General features: G+C 36.5%; 1 protein-coding gene across 1 annotated transcript in view; it reads right to left on the reverse strand.

Annotated features, from left to right (window-relative positions):
* Positions 1-311: 311 nt before the first annotated feature.
* The window catches only part of ELP2 (elongator acetyltransferase complex subunit 2), a 36,333-nt gene continuing 19,426 nt past the window's right edge, over positions 312-17,218 (reverse strand). Inside the window, exons 13-22 of the mRNA XM_058832900.1 lie at positions 13,997-14,185; positions 11,866-11,935; positions 10,197-10,292; positions 10,023-10,080; positions 6,319-6,391; positions 5,734-5,920; positions 4,011-4,132; positions 3,372-3,514; positions 2,715-2,828; positions 312-1,740 (exon numbers count right to left, since the gene is read on the reverse strand). Of these exons, the coding sequence (XP_058688883.1) occupies positions 1,584-1,740; positions 2,715-2,828; positions 3,372-3,514; positions 4,011-4,132; positions 5,734-5,920; positions 6,319-6,391; positions 10,023-10,080; positions 10,197-10,292; positions 11,866-11,935; positions 13,997-14,185 (1,209 nt within the window). The 3' untranslated portion in view covers positions 312-1,583. The remainder of the gene's footprint in view (positions 1,741-2,714; positions 2,829-3,371; positions 3,515-4,010; positions 4,133-5,733; positions 5,921-6,318; positions 6,392-10,022; positions 10,081-10,196; positions 10,293-11,865; positions 11,936-13,996; positions 14,186-17,218) is intronic.

The raw sequence follows: 17,218 nt of genomic DNA on the forward strand, positions 1-17,218 counted from the left end.
TAATGACAGCATTTCACAAAATAAAAGAGAGGGACAACTAATAGGATGTTTCATTGCCACCTATACCCAGAAGTGGCCACATAACAAGATATACTACTATTGGAAAGAATTGTATAGTATTATCATCAAATTTTAAGATACAAGATTGCAATTGTGACACAGAATAAAGTCCCACTTTTGGCAGCTTTTAGAAACCTCATGAGTGATAAGTTATGTCTTTCTCTTGCCAGGATACAGTTGTTTAAAAATTACCAGACAAGTGAAATACTTTAGTTTGAATATCGAAGCATTCGTGTACAGAAAGCACTGGGTACCACAAGTAAAATGTAGCAAATAATCTTTATTAGTAAGTAATTTTTTTTATTCTCCTGTCCCCATTTTAAAGATTTTTTTTTTAATGGCTGAAAATGAAGAGCTAAAATACAAAACCTTTCAAGCCATAAACACTTTCAAGGCATAAACCATAATTACTCTGAAAAAAAATATAGCCCACTCTGAAAGAGCTGCACTCTTAATCTACATATCCAACACAGCAAAAAGTTAAACACAATTCCAGTTACCTCTGCACTGTCATTTACAGCTACCAAGTAGTTCTGGAGTAACAATAATTTCATTCTCAAAATTTAACTAATTTCTAAATTAGACTTTGGAACCAGATACAGACCTGCTGACGTGAAGTCCTGAAGTACTCTCAGTCTATTAATACTCTATTTAAATTACACTGTGGGACAACTAAGTTAACTTGTTTTCACCAGAGCAAAGAGGGAGCCCTCAAAAGTTAGGAGAAGCCTAAAGGCATTGTAAGGAATGGCTGCCTCCTTTAGCTCCTGCGTAGTGATAAGCTTTTCCAGTCCAAACTGGAGGATAGCCCTCCAAGAGTCTCAGGGGTGGCTCTTCTATCACACCCTCCTCAGAGAGGGCTCACAGGGGAGACACTTAAAGATTTAAGTCATCTGTGAATTCAGCTTTAAGCCCCACCTGACCAAGAAGCAAGAGTTCAGACTTGCACAGCAGAATAAAGGAACAAAATCAAGCAGGCCTGTTCATAGCATCTGAACACAAACTACTCCTTCTGAAGCCAGTTGGCCTCAGACTTGGACCAAGGCTGTAATACACATTCAAAGGCAAAGCTTCATGTTTAACCCTGATCTCTGGCTGCACATGCTTGGCAGCACTGGCAGGCTCACCAACAGTAAAGTTTAACAGCAAGAGGAGTTAAAAAAAAAAATTCAGTACTCCAGGTGGAACCTCAAACACAGAAGAACCCAAGTATCAGCAGCTTCCCACCTACCCTTCAAGTCACAGCAAACAAAGCTCTTTCATTATCCTCCCATGCCCCACCCCACCTCCCACCCCTCAGTTCCAGGATATTCACCAAACAAAGCATATACTTCCTATTCCCAGAAATGCAGGACTAGAAAAATATTTGACATTTCCAACTTCCACCAAAGTTACTTTAGTATGTTACATGTCAGATATTTTACTTTCCACAGCAGAAAACAGAAAATTCAATAATCAAAGTGGCTAAAAGTTGAAATAAAATGCTGTGAATCTGTTTGGCACAAACAGGCCTGCTGTCTTTGCTAAAGAGCAAATCTGTTGACATTGAATATTTTAACACAGTGATCAGCTCCACAACTTGCAAGCTGTAACCACTTGCTGCTGTTCTCGTCATTATGTCCAGCTCTGCCTGCATGATGTCTCCAACATAAGCGTTTCACAGCAAGAGCATGACTTTGGCTGCAAGAAAAAGAAATCCATACATAACTCCAAAATGTTAAACACAGTTGGGCATGTGAGTGTAAACATCAACATTCATGCAATTAGTACTCTTCAGTTAACACTACCAACTGAGGAAAAACTGACTTGTGACAACCAGCAGGTATTAAGCTCTTATTAAGCAGGGTCATTAACACTAATGACGTTTTATCCTCTCACTCATCAATAATTCAAACAGCTATTGATTTTCAGTTTTACCACATTAAGCTGAAGGTCGAGTATCTCAGTTGCTTAGATATGACAGATTTCTGGCTTTTAGCCTGCGATTTCCTGTTATCTGGTGTCTCTTTCCCATTCACTGCAAGCACACGCAGGCCAAAGTCACCATCAGCTTCCATTTCTGTTACTCTCAATGCCAGTGTTTGATAGAAGAACACAGGGAAGTGCTTCAAGTGAAACATTCCAAGTCCCTCCACAAAGTCTCTCTAGCTGTCACCGCAGCAATCTCACATACAGTTTGTCATTCCTTTGGTTTTTTTGGTGGAAGCTGCTCTCTCAAAAGCTTGCTGTCATTCACTCCAGAATGTTTGCTGATGTACATAGACAATGACCCTTTCCACTCTCTCTTCAGTGTTTTCTATCATCATATCTATGACTAAAGGGAAAGCTTTTCTCTAAGTAGGGTCAACAAAAGGTAATACTTCTTAAAGCATCTGCATAGCATAAAGTATTTTGGGGTTTAAGCCCACTCTGGTTTTTGTTCGTATTTGTTGGGAGGTTTTTTTAATACATCTAAATAACCAATATTTTTACTTCTGGGTTTTGCTTTAAGACATCTTTAGACTTTCAGGGATCAAACTTTTCCTAAAAGGATAACAATTTTTGGTGTAGAAATAAACTAGATTCATATATTTTATACTATAAGAAGAGAACTCTAGCACCACTAGTCTAAAGAATAATATTTCATTGCTCCTAACTCTCTTCAAAAAACATACCTGTTATCTATCTCAACAGTTGTGGTCCAGTCAGCCAGTGTTGGTTCTTTCCCACTTTGCTTCCATGTGTACAAGATAATCTTCCCATTCTCTAAGCCTACTGCAACAATGTATCTATCAAGAGAATAATTACATTAATTTCATTAGAAATTACAGTAGACAGTTCAGTGAGGTCAGTTGTAATGCAGAACAGAAAGAACTAGCAGTCAAGCACTGTTGTTGCACTTTGCCCTTTAAATCTTTAAATTTACTTTTCCATGAAAAAAATTAATACATCACAGCTGCTTCACAAAAAAACCCAAAAAACCAGCAAAGCAGAAACCTGCTACATATATTTGGTTAGGGAAAAATAATAAGGCTATCACGACACCAGATCAGTCAATGTTGTTGGAAGAATTAATCTCTTTCGGTGTCATAATGTGTCTCTCCCCTCTCCCACTTTCATTTTCTCATTACACTGCTTGGAGAAGTCACCATATACCTGAAAAGGTGGCTAGGAGAGAAAAAAAAAAGTAAGGTCATTCAGTTAAAGAATGGTCAAAACAATTGACAGGTAGATTTTGGGAGCTGTTTAGCCACAGGAAACTAGTTGACTTAATGGGATAAATACTTATTTCAGATTAAACACAAAACAAGATTACAAAAAACCATCAATACCTTCCATCAGGAGTAAGCACACGGCTGATACTAACAGCAGTCACAGAATCCCCAGCATCCAGAACTGTTGAACAAGGCTTGATTGAATCCAGCTCATTCCCTTCAGTAATCACTGACAAATCACACTGGCCCCAGATAATGACCTGTAAGAAAAAGAGTCCTCTGTGAACTTCCACTTTAATCTTCTTGTAAATGCACACACAAAAACATAAGGAATAACTTAATTAAAATAATTCCAGGGCACAGTGGATGTCTCTAAAAATGGAAAAAAAAATCTCTACCTACAAAGATTCGACTTTGTAGGCAGACTGTCTGATTTCATTAAAGTTACTGACAACAAAACCAGATTCTGTTATGAAAGTTAAAGAAAAACTTGAGACCCATAGATTTATGCGACATATGCTTGTCTTACTGCATGAAAAAATGAAGGGAGAATGTCCAACTGGCAGCCCACGGTCTTGTATATACATATTCAAGCACTTTATTTAGCTTATGAAATATCACTGATTTCTGTGTTAATACATGCAATAAGATTTTTGTGTATATATAAAATAGGGGCTCATTAGAACACAGTGTTTGTTATTCTAAAAGACATTTAAAATAACTCTGGGCTTCCTAAATTCCTTTAACATTAATTACCTTTTTGTCCCGACTACCAGTAATAAAATACTTGCTATCTGGAGTCCAATCACAGGACCAAATGATTCGACTGTGAACAGCTGTATTTTTGTCTGTGTATGCACAGCAAGTGAAGATTGGTCCTAGAATAAAACACGTAGAGTAAAAGCCTTGTTTCAATACTTTACATATTAAAAGTGATTGTTACTCTTACTTAACTCTATGTCAGAACTGCAAGAATACTTGGACATTATTCCACTCATCTTTAAAGCAACTAGGAATACTTAGGACTACACAAATATTTTTATTCCAGCATTTACCACAGCAATAACTAGCACCTGTTCAAGACCATATCAGTAAGCCCTTATAACCCTAAAACAGTAGGAACAGTTCAATCTTTTAAATGCATTTCTTTTTCAGAAGAATTTAAGTCCAAGTATAACATCTTCAGGTTATTTCTATCAAGTTTTTTTAAGAACACTGACTTCAGAAGTTTTTGAATAGTGCAATATTTACCATGTGTTCACTTTTCCCCAGTAATTTCACTAAAGCTCCCATTTACCAGTAAAGCCACAACTGCTCAAATCATAATGGCCCAGTTGTAAAGATAAACATGTTCCCAAAGAGACAAGCTTGTATTTCAGCATGTATACAATCAGGCACTAAATCTGATCAGCAGATCAGTAAATGGGAATGCTTTTCCTAAGTAGAAAAGGTTGTCATTTTGGAGCATAGACTTTGAATAACCACTTCTTGGGATGCCAATAGCAGCAGTTTTGCTTTACACTGATAATGATGTTATTTGTAGACAGAAGGGTCATTGACGAACAGATGAAAAGAGGATTTCCTCTACTTGCTATGAGTATTCATGATCCTTATCCTGAAACGTTGTGTAACTACTGTGGACAGTATGCCAGGCTTTAGAATAGAAGTCTGAATAGAACAGAAATTCAAGCCAGGATACAACTGGACACTGTCTGAAGGGGCCAAAACTCACTGCCAAGTCTCTAAGAACATTCTATAGAGCCCAGCAGTGTTTATATGCTATTAAGCCAAGAGTGCAATGATAATCGCTTTCAGCACAAGCATCTGTTCTAGGATTCTATTAAAGTATTCAATAGCAATCTCCTCATGATTTCACAAGCCTCAAAGTCTTAATGAGGAAGTCAACTGAATCCTTACTATCAGCTCTTTTTCCAGACATAGCCAGTCCTAGTCAAATTAATCAATTGTGCAGGATTATCAGAAAGCCACACCAAAGACAGAGATTAATCCTGTCAAGAGTCTCAGAGTGTCATGCCATGCAAGCAGGGACAAGGCAGCCCATGTTGGATATGGGTGCAGCACTGAACCTTCTGGCTATGCCTGCACAGAACTCTGTGATGAAGGCACTCCTTGACAAAATGCCAATCTGAAGTTCAGCTTGTATACTTAATTTCAGTAAAGCAAACGTACAATCACATGCAGAAGGCATGAGGACAGCAGACTTCATTACATCCATCAATTAAACACCATCTAAAGCCTGATTATATTCTTCCCTGCATTATAATTTCCTTTCTATCTTTTCACACATTAATTGCATTTCTTAAATCCACAAGAGCTCACAACACTAATAATTCTTCAAAGTTGTAAGCAAAATGTCCATTAAAATATTTTATCAATTCTCTTCCAAGTATTTTGCAGCCAAAAATACCGAACAAACTGCCAAGTCTACAAATGTGTATATCCACTTCACGTATCTTACCTGACTCTGAGGAATCTTGTTTCCTCCACAGTGACCAGTTCCTGTCTCTAGAAACAGCTAGTAGAAAGCTGTCATCAGGAGAAAATGCCAGCTGAGTAACAGTCAGATTGTGAAAAGACAAACTCTGCAGTTTCTTCCAAGAAGTAGTGCTCCATAAAATAATTGCTGCATGTTCTTTTTTGGAAGCCTGTATGGATGGAAAAAAATATCGGTGCGAATTACCGAGAGCAAGTACAAATGTCACACATTTCAAAGCACTAAGATATTAGACAGCTTGTTTTAGGGCTTGCAATTAAATAAGACACAGCTTTCCTCTGGGAAGTTTCAACATTGTTTCCCTACTTTCCTCTAATGCTGACAATAAATCATTAAGAAAACATTTCAGACCTATATTGGTTAGAAGTTACTAATATCATCAAATGAATCATACACAATTTAGGAATAATAACTAACTGGAAATCCACCCTCACCTTTGCAAGGCAACTGTCACTTATACAAAATCTTTCACGTTTTGTGAAACAAGATAATTCAGCCCTAGAAATTGGATAGCACTTTTCACTAGGTGGTGCTAGAAACTTTTCTTACCTTACATGCTGAGGCAATTACAGTGTTTGAACTATTGCAAGCAACACAAAAAATTTCATATCCATGTCCATATCTGAAATAGATGTGAAAACAAATTTAACACATCACAGTCGTTTCTGCAGTATGTATCAAAGTTGCGATATCAATTTAAATCCCTTTTCAGTAACAAAAGGCACCTGCCAGGAACTTCTCACCACTGTTTCATTATTACATCTCAAATAATTTGTTCAGCTTTCAGTTTCAACTTCTGCACAAATTCTTCCATTAAAAACTGGCTATAGAAAAACCTCTCCAGCCCATTCCATAGTCTTAAAGCATCAGCACTGCAAAAGCTACCCTAATGACTAACAAAGTAGATTAAAGCAGCATTTAATGTATCCTTATTTTTTTAAAAAGCAATTTTAACACTCCAAATAAAAATCATAAGCCACATATCTGAAAACCACTGAAGAAATATGCCACAAACGTGCAGTGAAAGGGTGCCTAGTCTGTAAAATACTGCTAGATTTCTGACCTAAAGGACAAGTATCATTTTGGAAAAGGAAAAAACCTCTGTAAAAACCCCCAAAATTTCTAGCCTTCTCCAGAAATACATTTTTTAATCAGTCTTTGCACGAGCTCTGCTGAAATCCAAGCTCACATATCCAGACTGGTATTTAACTAATAAGGAGGAATTCCATACAGACTAACACAAATTAAAATCAGTCACAAGAAAGATTGCAAGTAAAGTAGAACTGGAGATGCAACCTATAAACAGTAGACAAGAATCAGCTCAATACCAGCTGGGTGGGGTGGTTTCCTATTATTCTCCTAGTTCTGAAGAGATGGGCAGTTCTCTTCAATTCCTTTGGTCAGCAGTGTTAACCTCTTACATAGGTCTGATGTTCATGAGACTTCACTTGCAGCCAGAACAGCCATCTACTTAATGACAAGTTACTGTCTGGATCTGTTGAACCGAGTCCGAAGCATTGTCACTGGGCATATCCCATCAACAGACTGCCAAAGCCACGTCTGAAGACTGGAAATGCACTGGCTTTTATGAAATGTAACTGTGCCTGGACCATTTAACAGGGAGAGGGGGACTGGTGTGTACCCCTAATGGAAATGTTAAGTTGTGAATTTGAGTGTACCTTATAATTATGAAGGTACTACTGCATGTCTTACTCTTAATTTGCCACCAGCAAGTGTTTTATCATAATGCTTACTTTTAAAGCACATTTCTGGACACTGTTTTGTAGTGAAAACCACTGCAAGCCAATTTTCTAAAATTAAAAAATATTTATTGCATCAAAAGAGTAAATTTCCTAAAATTCAATGATGGGAAAATAACCTGTGAAACAAATCCTCAGTTGTTTTGGTTTTAATCTCCTAAAAGTAGTATTGAAGAGCAGTTGATAGAAACATTTCAAATTTCTGTATGCAATGCTTCTTTTGCTAAACAGCAGTGCCAAAATGTAACCATTCTTATTAAATTAACAGAAAACATAAAATATTGTCTCTTTTAAAGTTACATCAGCAGGACTATCCTAGGTCAAACCAGCAGCTGTATAGCTCATTGTTGTCTCCAGTAAAGAGAATTAAGCTATTGGAAACAGGAGATGCTGTCTTTAAACACCATCTATGAGCCTTGACAACATAAGAGCTACAATACAGTCCCATCCTCTGATAAACAAAATCTGATTTCTTCACTATGTAGTACACCACCATATAAAGGTTCACAATGGAGAGAAGTAACTGCATGAACGAATCATGAAATTATGTTTTCAACCACAGACAATTTTGCCTCAGCACTGTACAATTCATAGCATTTTTTTAATGCACAGGTAGAGTGACTGGACTTTAAAGTGTCCAGACAAATGAATACCGTAATTTGCTAGCGTCAAAAAGGATCTCTTCCAACTTCCAAGTGTATTACAAAAAATGTACATACATATAAACATATACATTTATGTCAACACTCAACATGCTGCATATGAACTTTCTATGATAATTTTCCAAGGCGATAAAGATTAGCATATTCTCACAAGATTTACCATATTTTTAAAGTTATTACATTATGTAAAAAATTCAGCAAGTTCTTCATACTAAAACCTCCTCAAGCAAACCCTTTGCAAAACCCAACACTAATCCTTCAAAATTTGGTGTCAGTTTAGAGCTAGGAACACACAAATGTCAATGACAAACAAGCTATTTTTAGCAAGTCAGTGCCTCACACTGTTCTTCTGCTGCTATGGCAACTTGAAATCTACATTACGTGATTTCATGTTACTTCTTTCAGGATTACTCTGAGCAAAAAATCTGAAAGTCTATGAATGCTTTACATCTTGTTGCTCTTGCATAAAATAATCTATATCATTAGTTGTGTTTCTAAAAACAGAAAAAATTGCTCAGAAAAAAGTCATCTGAAGACTGTCATAAAATGGAGTTATTTTAATGAATGCAGAATATAAAGGCAGATAAGCAGTACTCCCATAGCATAGTATAAAATATTAATGTCCCACTAGACTTTGTGGAATGTCAAAAGCAAATGAAGAATTTTGGCCTTGACTCCTTCTCACTATTTAAACATCCCTTACCAATCTACTTATGTGAGTGCATTAGCAGCCATAGAATGCACAGACGAAACAGTTAAAGTAACAGTTAGAAATTACAAAATGTGCAGATATGATTTAACATCCACTGGCTTTCCTCCTAAAATCATTTTTTAGTACAAACACAGTAACAGAGCTTAAAAGCATTCAAAGCAGATTTGCTGCCCAGCTGAAGGCAAAGATGCTATCCCACAGAACTCCCCCCTTGGTCAACTGAAAACAAGCTGCATAGTGTTTTCCCAAAGCTTTTTATTTCCTCCCTCACAAAACTGGTAATGTATAGAAGTAGCTGTAACCATCAGCAAAGGCTCAATATTCTTGTTCCAGTCTGAGATCCCTTTCAGGAGATTCACATGAATAAACCCACAAGAGATTGAGATCATTCAATTTCTTTGTGCTATACTTTGAAGATTGATACTAAAACTTTGAAGATTGTATAAGTATAGCCTCATGTTACTGGGATCCTTAGGGAACAAAATCAGGTGACAAAATTCATGCGAAAATTGTTGTGAATTTCCAAAAAGGAAGAAAACACAGCTGCAGAATTCTAAAACCCTGCAACCTCAAAACAATTATCATGACCACATAAATCCATTATCTTTGCAACTGACAACCACTCTGTCAGCATTCAATACCTAAACTGGGATTGTAACCATCTTACTCAACATTTATCACTTTGCTCTACCACTAGACACGCATCCTGCTTTGGCTGCTGCTTCCATCTATTGCACCTTACAACTCTGACAGGCATTAGGGGCAAGCTCCTCCACTGACGCCTCAGCCTCTACTTCCACACCACATCTGCAAGCCTGTGCCATGAAGTGGATCGTAGCAGAAAACTCCTTACACAGAGAGACTTTCATTACAGACAAGGTTTTAAGGAGAAACAACCAAGTAAAACAAAATTGGGACACATGAGTTCTAACTGCCATTTTTTTCCCTGTTTACTAATTTCTATATATAGATAATTTATTTATTTTACAAGTAATACAGCACACACAAAATCAAATGACATAGCAAAATAGGAAGAGTTACAAGACCAGGCTACATTAACATGTTGCAACAGCTTTCTGGAAATTTTGCAAGATCAAGAAAAGGAAAAATAAAACTTACAACTTCTGAATTTCAGGCCATAAGGTATTCTGCAGTAAGTGATCCTCTGGTGGAGGTTCTAAAAAAGATTTGTACAATTCAAATTTGATTTTTTCAAATCAGCTAAAAAATGCTCTAGGTTTATAGCCAATGAACCCCATTCTCTGTTTCCTACAACAGAAAATATTCTCATACCTGTAAGGATCAAGGGCTGAAAATAAATCTCTGGATACTGATTCGAAATGGTATTAAATGATTCCTCATCCTCATCTGGTTGAACAGCCATATCTCCTATTAAAGTAAGGACTTCATTAGCTAAAGAACACACTTGAAAAGTGGGAAAATATAAGGACTTATTATACAAGTAAAAAATACCTACATTTTTTACAAGTAGTTGAAACTAGGTTTCTCCGCTTGCAGAGTTACAATAATATAAATACTAGAAGCTAATTATTCTAATGCATATGAGAAGATTTTTAAAAAATAATAATCTAACCTTCATTTTAACACTGACCTCTCTCCATCAGCACAATCTTTTAGAGATTGCTAAAAAGAATTGCGCTGAGCAAAGAAGTCATCATAGTTCAACCTGTGTTTCCCCCATGTTAAATCTTTCCTTCTGTATTTGAAAAAGTTTAAGACAGAAATCTCTGATACAAGTGATGAGCTCCTAAATTTGAAGTAGATCACTAAGTGAAAACCCATATCTGAGCAAGTGTATCTACAACTTGCAAACTTCTGCAAAACATCTAAGGGCTCTGTCCTTACCTTTAGGCAAAAGTACCAGAGGTAACCAAAACTAGTTAATTGTAAGTTAAAATTCAACTCTGTCCTTCATTGTAAAGTTATTAAGAAAAAGGTACAGAGATGGGGAACAGTTCCTCTCAGATGGAATCTAACTTTTTGCCAAATATACGTCTCAAGCACAGCAGTTTCAAAAAGAAGATCCAGAAAAAGCAAACCAAAGACTATCTTCTCATTCATCCCATCTTTGCTCTCAAAATGAAATGAGCAACATTCATCTGAGACCACTATCTGATCATGGCTCACCATGAAGATTCCTCTGCAGAGTAAGTGAGAACATGTCTGCAGTGTTTTACCCTAAGCCATCAACACTGACAGCCCCACATGAGCAGTGGTGGATGATGCAGGAAAGTTCTATTCATGGTGCTGCTTCTAGTTGGACCACATGAAATCAATGCAAATTCATTATTCTGTGTGTGGCAATAATGTAGAAGGAAGTTTTGTTCCCTCTCATTGGAAGAACTCATGAGAAAGCAGGGGAAACAATCTTTGCCAAAATATATCTCACAAGTTATTTGAAGTACAACAAAGTTGATTTTTCTCTCACAAATGATTTAGGAAAATTTGGCTTACTGCCATTGAAGACCCTGGAGACAAAGCTTATTAAAATGTTTCCTTTTGTAGATCACACCTTCTGAAAAGCTTTAAGCAAAGAAAAAACAGGTCTGACCTAATTTGTACATTCCACTACAGTGCATTTTTACCAGAGACTTTATGGAAAACCAGACCTCTAGTCTCATTCCCAGTCTCAGGAAAATACTTTTTATCATTCTAAGGAGATGTCTGTCCCTCCTTCCTTGCTCCCCCACAATGTAATCTCTGCTGCCTCTCAAAGATATTAGTTACTGTTGCCTAACTAATTCTGCCTTACTTGTGTTTTTACTTTTAAGCACCATGTTTAGGTGCTAGCAAAGAAAAAAACACTTTGTATGATTTGATTTCTAGATTCTGAACTTGCTACAGTCGAGCCTACACTTAAAGACCTAATATGTACCTTAAAACAATCCCTTAAATAATTCCCACATGAAACACCACAACCATTATTTCTCACTAGCAATACCTTCAAAAACAGCTTTATTGGATAATCCCAAAGCTGGCACAGTTGCACCTTCTGGAAGTTCAGATGACTCCTATATTAAAGAAAAAGAATAAAGGTTACACACAGATTGTCACATAGGCTTGGATTTCAGAGGCCACAGCTTAAGGAATCCCTGAGAGTTTCTAGAGTTACTTTCCTAGAGAAGTGAAGGGAACACTTTGAAAAACTCTTGTCCAGAACATACCCTGGACAAAACAAAGACCAGTACTATGGAAGGAAGGAAGGAAAAAAAACCAAAAACAAAAATAATGCTTTTCTAAGGCCCCAGCTCAAGGATTTTCTTCAATGCTAATTGCAGGTTTTCTTCCACAATTATATTCATTCTAGCACATACATGACAATTAATCTATTAACTGAGAGCACTGCAGTTTTTAACACAATAGAACTGGGAAATCATTGTTCTGAAGTGAAATAATAAAGCAGCATTTTGAAAAAGAGAACAGAGGGTGACTGCCTGTGACCACGACTTGAAACACAACTCAGTAAATAGTACAGAGATGTGTCTGGAATATATGTCTGTTTAAAGGAGCACAAGGGAAAGACAAATCATCAGACAGAAAATAGTTCTATAATGGTATAGGGAAAAGAGCAAAAATTTAGAAAGGGTAAGTGAACTTGGGGTCCTTTGCGTAGAGATAAAAAAATATTTAATAGCTGTAAACCCACTTCCTTATGGTATCATAAAAGTTGAAAGAAAGACTGTTTTACAGAATTAAATCAATATTTTAGGTGACAGCTTAAAATGTATTTAAATGTTCATAATTAGATGAGAAAATGTATGAGACCCAGACAAGCATAAGGCCTCTAAAACAAAAATTGGTTCCTCATTACAATCCAAAGTATAATACAATCCCATGGATTTGAACTGAATATAAACCTATTCAACCCTTTTTGAATATAAAGCTGTTTTTTGGTTTCAGGTACTTTTCTGGAGAAGGCATTTAAGCCAAATTAAAAAAAAGCTTCCCCACTTCAGTGATAAAAAGCTTTCTCAGAAAACAATTTTAAGAAAGCTATTTAAAAACAGCTGTATAATTAGAGCTCGTAAAGCCTTCCTCTTTAACCAAAACCCATCTGAAACACTTTGTGATATGAATCAAAAAAGAGCACTCAGAGAAAGTTGATAAGAAAAGTCTATATAAAGTGAAATAATGACATCTGCCAGCCTTATAAAAGCACAATGTTATTTGTACAATCATCATTAATGCAAATGCTTACAAAGTCTTATGGAATTAAAGCACTAAACAGCTACTTACATAACTTCCTGCCATTGACAATGATTCTATTTCTATCCCAGATATTTCAATCATTAAATTAAATGGAAAGGCTAATCCATCTCTGAGAAACTGCATAGAAAACCCTGCTTTTGAGTGAGATATTGAAAGAGCATGCAAAGCACTGTACAGAGGCAACTATCTTGAATGAGATCTGCTCTACAAGATGCAGCCAAAATTAGAATTAGACCTTAATGCAAATGGGAGCAAAGAAAGGACAGCAACACGGGACAGTTGACATACCCACAAATAAGAACTGGAATGTAAAGGTCTCAAGAAGATTTCCAATGCCAAGAGGACATAAAGTATCAATAAGTACATATTTATAAATATTTGTGTGTAAGAACTAAAAATAGTGCCAAAAGCTTTATGCTATTTCCAAGCATGCAATTACAAAAAGAAAATAGTAATACCAACTCATAACCACACAACAATAATTAGATCTAGACAAGACTACAACAGTCCTAAATTAAGGGAAAACACTTTAAAAGGCTTTGTTGTTTGCTTGATCCCCAAGTGCATACAGCAGTCTACTTTGCTTTGAGTTACTTAAAACATACTGACACTCTTTTTAATCTTCTGACACAAGGTCTTGTTTGGTTACAAATAGAATCTGTTTCATATGACAACACCACAAAAATATATATGGAACAATACACATGGAAGCAAGCAAAAGGGAAAGGAACAACAAGGTTATGGTTTCAGTATGACCAAAAGAATTTCTATGAAGTTTAGTGCAACCTGACATTTTCTGAAGCATTAACTTATTTCACATCTAAGAGGGTTCTCTTCATTTAGCATTGCTTCAGCATACTTACATGGGAGCAGAGCTTCTCCATTGGGATACCAGTGATGTTACTGAAATTCTCTATAAAATTCCTGGGAGCACGAAAAACTCGAAGGACTTTTTCATCTGCTCCTGACACAAACTCAAACCGGCCAATCATTGCCAGGCAGCGCAGGTCATATCCATGTACTTGAGGCCTGGCAATTTCATGCCAGGTTACCTAAGAATGAGCAGACACACAGCTAAAACACCGTTCTTAAACAGAGCAGCAGAGCAACTTAAAGTTCAAAAAAAGCACCACTACTTGCTGAATTTATTAACATAAAGCAAAGGTAGGCGCAACCTTCTACTGATGAGCGTAACACTGGTGCTCATGCACCTCTTTTTCCACCAAACCATTCCTGTAATTAGCAAACTGTGTCCCTGCACAGATGTGTTTAAGGCACTTATTGTGACTTCTTTATGCTAGACAGTCAGGAATAGGACATAATTTTCCAAAGCAAAAAGAGGTTTGTATCCTACTACTTTCAAGACTGTAGGTCAGAAAGACCTAAGAAAGGTAGTGATAATTATCTTGCTTCCTTCATCTTTCTTTGACAAAGAACAGCAGCACTGCTGCCAGCAGGCTACAGGTTCCTACTTCCCACTTTTCTTTAAATACTTGATTTAGGTGAAACCATTTAATAGAAGCTTTGCAAAAAACTGACAAAAGCATAATAGATTCTTGCAAAAAAAAAAAAAAAAAATCTGAAAAATCTGGGTAATTGTAAAAGTGTTTTCTTTTTTCCTACTTTCCTAAAATACTCTATCCACTCTTCAAGTGTTAATCCAAGTAAACAAGAATTAACAGTTAACCAAAACAGAGAGACAAGATAGTTTTACAAGAATATTAGCAAAAAAGATATTGAATTATTTTAATTTTTTTCCTAAAAATCTGACTTACTCTACACATAAGAAAAATGACTCTTCAAAAAAAAAAAACCATTTATTTTCTAGCAAATGCGTTTTCATGAAGAGCTTTTTCCTAGGTGCCATTTGCTACTTCACCCAGATGATGCTTCAGTTGGAAAAATCCAGTGTGTATTTCTGACTTAAGAGCTAGCAGAACCAGTATCAATTGAAATATCTTAGACTGCTTCAGTATTCCAATGCCTGTAGCCAAGACAAGATATCATATGAATATAAGCAAAAGCATTATATTGCCTGTAAACTGTACATGTCACCTGAAAAATTCAATTGAGTTTTGAATGTTGAAGTTTCTGACAGGACCTGAATGGGAATTTGAGACATCCTACAAAATCTCATGATTTCACAAGGCTTGATTATTTTTCAGTGAGGAAAAAAAGCATTCATTCTTTAAAAAAAGATAAAATCAAACAGTGCAACAAAACCCTCTTACCCTTTACTGGGTAGATCTTTGCATACAACACAACACATAGCAAAAATGAAAAAACCACAAAAAATTCAAACCCCAAAGAGAGGGTTGTATAAGTCATGCAATAAGTTTCTTCTAGAAAAATCAGGATGCAAATTTGCATGACAAATTGAAGCTGATGGTTATCCCTCTTTTCTGATATTTTGATATCAGAACTGAGACTTTAAGAAAGGATGCTTATTTGCATTCAACACTTAGTTTCCTTTTAATAGGGAAAAACATTAATATGGAGCTGTAATACTAACTTTCCATAAATATCTGAACTAAATCCATTGTGTCTTGTTAAGACAAACTTCAGATGTCACCTGTTGTAATTTTTCAGATGCTAAACTCGGTGTGAAAAAGAAACTAAGACATTTTAAAAGCCTGTTATCCAAGTTCATGAGCAGCAGAACTAAAAACCTTCCCAGGGTTCAGAAGTCCTGAATAAACCTCTACAAATGACCCATTTCTATTCCAACTCTCCACTTCACCCATCCAAAAATGCTACTAAGGCTTTCTCCCACACCTCAGGCAGCAGCAAATATTTAAACTACTTAGATTTACACCTGGGCAAATAAGCTGCGTCAGAACAGGAAGGCAAAGTATAAGAATTCAGTTCATGCCAAATTTCGATATGAAGACTGCAATCATTCTGCTAAATCAATTGATTCAAAAGTTTCAAGACAAGCTGTGCAGATAAACCATACAAAGATCAATTCTTTCTAAAGATAGGATTAAAATTTAGCAAGCAGCACACATAATAAAAAGTGGTACTTCAGTAGGTCACAGAGAAAGTGATATTGACAACTCTTGAACGCTGACAACTTACACCACATGCTAGTCCTGAACTTTGTTTCAATATATTTAATGTATCCCTCCTGAGTGAAGATTAGGATAAAAACCAGGGAAGGAAACTGGAAATGTCCTTCCTACAACACAAGGCAAAGCATAGCTCTTGAGCTTGAATTACCACCACTCCTGTGTGGCCTGGAAGAAGGAAACCAAAGAACTGATGCCAAATTCACTCTCTCAAAAACATCAGACCTCTTGTGCTGGTCTACAGTACAGAAGCTTTGATGAGATGGCTATAATAGCTTCCCCCAGTCGATGGCACAGGGCTTTATATGACTACAGTCTAGCTTCTGCCAGTTTCCTGAATGGAACATTGGTACTGTTCTGCCAGAAAAGGTTGTATTTGTAGAGGAGGAAAATGCATGAGAAACAAGAAACAGGAACTTCTGAATTCCTATACAGACCTCCCCCCAACCCACTGCAGGAGGAGTGAGCAAACCGCTGTGTGGTCCTTAGTTGCTGGCTGGGGGTTAAAACAGGACAGGTACCAGCTGCACTTATGCTGTTCAGATAATCATTCTAATAAAAGAGAGCCATTAACAAATTAATGTTAAAAATACAGTGAGAACTTTATTTAGATTATGTTCATGTAAAAAAGCACAACCAAAGCTGAGTTTCTTTATGATTACCTACAGCAGTGTAGCCAGTTGTTAAACACTGCAATAAGTGCTTATTAGTTCCAGTCATGTATTCCTCCTGAATTACTGCAGAGCCTGTTTTCCAGGACTCTGGAAAAACACTAACTGAAGGTAATCTGGACTTGGACTCAGGACTGAACTGCTATAATACTGTGTGACTGCAAAAACTCTGCCACTAATATTTTCAAAGTGAAAACAGCACACACTCAACTACCAAACCGAGCTGTTTTAAACAGATGATAGCTTGGGGAACTTTTAAGGTTTGAATTATATTCAGACAACTTGTTCCAAATTCAGGACTGACCAAGCCCCCTTAACTGCACTCACAAAATCCTTGAAGATCATA

The sequence above is a fragment of the Poecile atricapillus genome, chromosome 2, assembly GCF_030490865.1.
Source record: "Poecile atricapillus isolate bPoeAtr1 chromosome 2, bPoeAtr1.hap1, whole genome shotgun sequence".
NCBI lineage: Eukaryota > Metazoa > Chordata > Aves > Passeriformes > Paridae > Poecile > Poecile atricapillus.